The sequence below is a fragment of the Pygoscelis adeliae genome, unplaced genomic scaffold (genome assembly GCF_000699105.1).
Source record: "Pygoscelis adeliae isolate BGI_AS28 unplaced genomic scaffold, ASM69910v1 Scaffold85, whole genome shotgun sequence".
In the NCBI taxonomy this organism is placed as follows: domain Eukaryota; kingdom Metazoa; phylum Chordata; class Aves; order Sphenisciformes; family Spheniscidae; genus Pygoscelis; species Pygoscelis adeliae.
Genome location: NW_008824900.1, coordinates 936,291 through 942,713, shown reverse-complemented (window position 1 = coordinate 942,713; position 6,423 = coordinate 936,291). Strand labels below are relative to the sequence as shown.

The 6,423-nt window shown below is 39.7% G+C and overlaps 1 protein-coding gene across 1 annotated transcript in view; it reads left to right on the top strand.

Moving 5' to 3' along the window:
• The window catches only part of GTF3C1 (general transcription factor IIIC, polypeptide 1, alpha 220kDa), a 49,016-nt gene that overhangs the window by 948 nt on the left and 41,645 nt on the right, over nt 1-6,423 (top strand). Inside the window, exons 2-6 of the mRNA XM_009324803.1 lie at nt 571-780; nt 958-1,134; nt 2,279-2,422; nt 2,998-3,094; nt 3,582-3,705. Coding sequence (XP_009323078.1) covers nt 571-780; nt 958-1,134; nt 2,279-2,422; nt 2,998-3,094; nt 3,582-3,705 — 752 coding nt within the window. The remainder of the gene's footprint in view (nt 1-570; nt 781-957; nt 1,135-2,278; nt 2,423-2,997; nt 3,095-3,581; nt 3,706-6,423) is intronic.

Here is a 6,423-nt window from a genome sequence, read left to right as displayed (position 1 = left end):
CTTGCTCCTCTGCCGGCGGTAACTCGGGCCTGGTTCTCCAGCCGCCCCGGCGGCTGCCCCCGCCGCTCGTTCTGCGGAGCCCTGCGGGTTTTGCTGGAAGAACGCCTAAGTGGCTGGTTGACGGCGGGCGAGGCGCAGGGTGGCTTTGAAGCCTGCTATTTGGGAGGCCTGTACAGGAGTCCTGGCTAGGTTTCCGTTCTAGTGACAGTTTACCACTTGGGTACGAGCAGAGTTTATGTGTCCCGGTTCGCCAGGGTGGATGTACCTCTTGTTTTCCTTTTCTGTAAACTAGTATTTATACGTGTTTCTCTTATTCGCACCACTTCAATAGCCTTGAATTTTTGAAGGTCAAATAACATGTTCCCCTCTTCCTGCCTCATACACTCTGCATGCTGACAAGGGTTGGTGGTACTCGAGGAGTGCAACTCTGCCTTTTGTGTTTTTCCAGTTTTGAGGTTTCATTTTTCCAAGATATTTCAGAGAGGTATCAGCGTTGTTTGTGACAATCTTATATTTCAGTTCCAAATTCCCCTTGCTTGGTTAAATGTTGGCTCTCTGCTTTTATTTCAGATACGAAGAAATAGACCTTGAGACAGGAATACTGGAAACCAAAAGAGATCCTCTTCCTTCAGATGATATTTATCCTGTCCACATGATTTTAGATAATAAAGATGGCATACAAGGTTCCTGCCAGTATTTTAAAGAGAGAGTAGATATCACTGATCAGATAAGGAGGAAAGATTTGCAGCCTTGTTATACTTACATAGAAGCTGTTGAAAAGTGAGTGAAGTCCTTATATCTGGCATTAAAAGATTTTTAACTTAAGTTTTAAAGTTTAGTCCTCACTCAGTTTGTGCAGATTGTATCAAGAATGGTGTTTGTGGGTGGAAAGTGATCAATCTCTCCATTTTTATGTGGAACTAATAATAAATTATTACTATCCCTTCTGTTTCTTAGATGGGGAGAGAAACTAGTCATTGTTGCTTCCCAAGACCAGCGTTACAGAGCTTTAATAGGCTGGGAGGGGGACCCTGACTTAAAACTCCCTGACTTCTCCTACTGTATATTGGAGCGTTTAGGTCGTGCTAGGTGGCAAGGAGAGCTTCAGAGGGACCTTCACAGTGGGGCGTTCAAGTAAGTTTATCTCTTGCTATATGAATTGAATTAAATCAAAGCTAGTAAGTTTCCACTGGTTATTTATAAAGGTCTGTCCACTTGAGAATTCCTGTGTACTGATTTAAACTCATATCTGTATTGGTAGTGTCTCATCCCTGCTACCAGGAGCGCTTGGTTCTTGGAGCCTGTATTGCTAGAAGTGTACTGGTCTCTTCCTTGAGTTTGTGATACTTCCCGATATTTTCTCATGGAACCAGAGATTGTCTGTTGGGTCAATACACAAGTTTCTAATTTGTGGAAGTTCTTGCTTTCTCTAAATTACTTTTTCTTCAAATTTGGGATGGAGCGATGATTTTCATTTCCTTTTCTAAACTGCTGGGTAAGCATCTTATCCTGCCCAAGTTCTGAAGAGACTCTTGGGTGCCCACCTTTTGTCCCCAGCATTTGCCCTGTGTGACATCTTCCTCTATATGACCTGAACGGGAGCCCGTTACCAGCTCCCCAACTAGGCCGTGTATTTTGTTGATGGAGGAGCATTACACAGGCTCTTAGGGAACTTCTGGTTTTGTATTGCAGTGCTGGAGAATATTAGCATTGCTGTTAAGGGTTCACTGCTTTTAGGAGATGAAGCGTATGTAGATTGCAAACCACACTGGCATTGTTTTTTGCCACTTAGGAAGCTCTTTAGGTAACTAAGATGATGGGGGTGGAGGGGAAATCTTTTGTGGTTACTTTTCTGTCAGTTCAGTGGCCTGAGTCAGCTCACCGAGGAGTGAGATGAATACCAGAGCTTTTACAAGGGGGGCAGTGATTGTGGTGTAGCCAGGAGTTAGAAAGAGAGGATGGAGAAAGAGGGGCATGAGATACAATATTGGTTCAGCTGTCTCATCAAACCATGTCATGACACTGTGATTGTGCATAGAGACTGTAGGTTAAATCAGAGGTATTTCTCTCTGTTTAGTTGGATTAACTATGAAAATCAATTTCACAGGTTATCTCAATTTTGGCACTTCCTAATTTTGAGATTGTTGCTTTGAAAATTAACATAACGTGTTGCTAAGACCACAGGTAATCTAGGTAAAGTGTTTTTGGGATACTGGATAATTAGAATTTATTTGCAGAAGTTCCTATGCCTATAGATATCTTGCCATCTTTTCTTTAGAGTGGATGCTGGAAAAATTCATTATCACCGAAGAGTATTGGACAGAAACGGTCTCATAACAATGCAGTCCCATGTCATAAGACTACCAAGTGGAGCACAGCAACACTCAATTCTGCTACTTCTGACTCGCTTTCATGTCGACAGGTATGTGCCACTCGGATCTTTTAAAGACCTCCTGGGTAGACTGTGACCTTTTACTATGATGAAAGTTTGCTCTGTTGTCACAGAACCATCGAAGTTTCCTGGAATTGACCCTTCTCGATTTCTTTATCAACTCCTCTTTCAGATGCTGGACAGTTAAAGCTTACTTGTCTTGGAGCTGTAAACAATAGGGTATTCTAGTGCCTGTCACCTGCCTACATAAGCCTAACTCTTCTTATTGTAGCACTAGTCATTCTGTTAATTTTGAGTGTTCTCACTTCAAACATGTTTCTAATAGAGTTTGTTTGTTTTCCTATCTTGTTTATGATTAGAATTTGTGCTTCTGTGGATTGCCAATGAAGTAACAGCCTGAGCTTAGTCACTGTTCCCTCAGTCAGGGCCTCTTAGTGACAAATTCTCTCATGTGCTATTTACAGAAGGAAAAGAAAATTATAATTTCTAAAACAATCTGAGAACACTTCAGCATTCTTTCTCTAGTGACTGACATCTTGTAAAGGTACAACTCATGTTTATGAAGTTATATGCATGCTTACGTGTAATTTTCTTTTCTTGCTTAGGAGGAGCAAATATGATATTCTGATGGAGAAGCTCTCAAGTATGCTAAGTGCTCGTTCAAACCAGATGGAAACATTAGGAAACTTGAGGGAGGAATTGGTGAGATTCATTACTCTTTCAAATTCTCACTCACACATAGAATCTAGATGATTAGTATCAAAGGCAGTCATTCATACTGCCTCTTTTTTAAAGTTGCACAAGATTTTGGGGTAGGGTGTCAAAAGAAGGATCTTAACCTACTAGATCAAGTTACTGCTGCTGTTTGTGATAAGGAAGGAGTTTTATTGGATCCACAGTTTCAGAAAAGTTTCGTTAATGGATATCATCATGCAATTCTTACTTGCACAATGCTGCTGCTGGTTGCTGCTGCTTGTTTGGACGGTAGAGTTGGAGGGATAGAACACAGTCCAGAAGCAGCTCACACTCTCCCTGGTGTCTGTACCAGCAGGCTTTTGAGATCCTTCTTTGATATCCTACTCCAAAGTACTGTGTTTTAAGAACAGGCAGTGAGAATGTCTTTGATGCTGATCACCTAGAGGTGAGACTTTTGGGCTACAATGACTTTTGCCATTTCTCTTTGCATTAGGGTCTTTGTGAGAGAACTTTCAAACGTCTCTATCAATATATGATGAATGCTGGCTTAGCCAAGGTAATATCTGTCCCATTACAAGATATACACCCCGACGGAGGACCCTACAAGACAAAGAAAGGTAACTAGAACCACATTTTTGCTTTCTTTTTATGTAATTACATTGATGCTGTTCTCTCTATAAGCTTCAAATCTTAAAAGACGTGTAAGTGAAAATTTGTCTAAGCAATTATGTGAAGTGTATGTGAAGTGTGTTGTTAAAGCTAGAACACTGCAGCCCACTTGAATTAAGCATTTGTTCCAGGTCTTTAAGAAATGGATGCAGGCAAGTTTGTTGTATATCAACGTAAGCTGTTTCAGTGGATTGTGACTCCTAGTAAGACTGCTCAAGCCAATACAGAGAGTAGGGACAAAGAGCAATCTGCTGACCTTTCAGATTGAAGTTGAATGACAAGTGAATAAACTTGAAAAAAATACATAAAAAGTTATGTAAAACAGAAAAGACCATTATGAAATAAGAAGCTAAAGAAACAGACCATCTTAGTTATGGCTTTTGCTGAAATTATGACTTTTGCTGAATGTCATCAGAATGCAAAGTTTCTCTGGAAAGTTTCATACCAAATTTTGAAAATAAGCTTCTACAGCCCTACCTTGGAATTCTTTAAGTAAGCAAGGTAGCCGACAACTACTATTCAAAAAAGCCATAGTCTACTGAGGGACAGTTTAGTGCATAACCACCTTTGAATTCAAAGTTAATAGGTTTGCAAGAACTGCTCCTAACTTCCAAACATGTAGTGGAAAGACAAAGAAGAATAGAACTGCATGAAGAAAGGGAACAAAAGAAAGCAGCTGCTCTCAGAAAAAGATGCAGATAAAACTTGTGTGGGGGAAAAAAACTACAAGAAGTAATAATAGAAAGCATGAGGAAGGATAGTATCACCAATGGAATTAATGCAATTGCTTAAGTAAATCTAAACCAAGCCTTTAATCACAGAAAATCCTAAGAAGCAGATTTGCCAGGGTTAAAAAGAAAAGAGTTCTAAAAGATGAACAGTGTGTTTTTCAGAGATGTAGTGAACTGTTTGGGGGGCGGGGGGAGAATCTAATATAAACTAAACATTGCAAATTATATAGTCTTTGTGAATAGGAGTGATCGTAAAGGAAGAAGTGAAAGAGCCAATAAAAACGTGAGAACTTCAAGAAGACAAAAGTGGATGCCAGTTAGATGAAGTTGGATTAAGGCTCTTGATAAGACAACAGATTCCTTCAAATCTTTTAAGTCTGGGGGAAGGAAATCTCTCTGTCGGGAAATTGTGTTATGAACAAAGACAAGCAGTGGCCGAAAGTAGGTACGGCATCTATCACGGTTCAGAGAGAAATCTCCCATGTTGCACTGAATAAATAAGGGAGTGATTGAATGAGTTCATTTGTAATGAAATACACGGGTCCACCTCCTTCCCATAAGAATATCAGACGAGTTTTACACAGGAGAATTCATCTAAGTTCAGAGTTTCAAGAAGGCAATGGAGATCCTCAAAAATATTCCAGAATGAATCAGTATACAATAAAATATATGGGAAAAATTGTCATCAAACTCTTACAAAATATGTATTGTACATAGTTAATGTATTTCTGGTTTGAGCAAGTGTCTCAACGTACAGTGGCTTGTATGACAGGGATACCTTTAGTCACACTGTTTAGCATTGTCATTGACAAAAACCTAGATTCTCTTACGCTGTCCTTGAGTAGTATTGCACCAGGATATATCTGTTTATACTTCCTCACACTGAATTAAGTTTCAGAGATGTTCTAATGAGCTGAAGATATTTGCAAATAAAACCGAAAAGACTAGATAGTATTCCTAAAAGATAGAGTTAATAAGAGTTAATTAGAGATAATCAGTAGTAAAAACATCTAACTTCCAATTAAAGTATTTACTTAGAAGACAAGAAAATACAAGTCCATTTATAAACTTGGTGGCAATTCACAAGGCAGCAGATGTTTCATGTTTTGTCACAGATTGGCACAATGGCAGCTGCATTTCCTACTTAAGTTTGTCATGAAAAATGCCACCTGATGAATCTTTCACCTCAATGATAATTCCATCTTACAGACGTAAAAGCTGCAAATCCAGATAAAAGCCTTCAAAAACACTAGGTATTAAACTAGGATGAATTAATAATGGCTGATTTTTATTGGAGATCAAGATAGTTTAATCTCTGGAGTTATACTGGAGTTACACAAGAAAGCAGATAGAAATATGTGGGACACACTGAGGATGAAGGCAGAGCATCTGCTATGGGAAGCACATTACTGGGCAGCAGGAGCCGCAGTAAAAAGAATTGGTTGGGTTTTGGTTTTGTTTGTTGGTTGTTTTTTTCCAAATACTGCTTCAAGTGAAAATTACTGGGCTGTAGAAATACAGAGGATGTGATAACAGTGCCTGCAGCCCTACCAAAATGTAAGCACTTAATTACTATCCTAAGCAGTATCTTAGGATACTGGCAGGGAAAGGATTCAGACTGAGGCAAAATAATGGCATCATCTGGCCTGGAGCTCAGTCACATGATTAAGTTACTGTGGATTAACTTCATGTCAGCTAGGCTTCAGTAACTGCTCATATATATACATAAGATAAAATTCATGAACTGAAACCTTAATCATAGAATCATAGAATCACTAAGGTTGGAAAAGACCTCCAAGATCATCGAGTCCAACCGTCGACCCAACACCACCATGCCCACTAAACCATGTCCCTAAGCCCTCATCTACCCCGTCTTTTAAATACTTCCAGGGATGGTGACTCAACCGCTTCCCTGGGCAGCCTGTTCCAATGTTT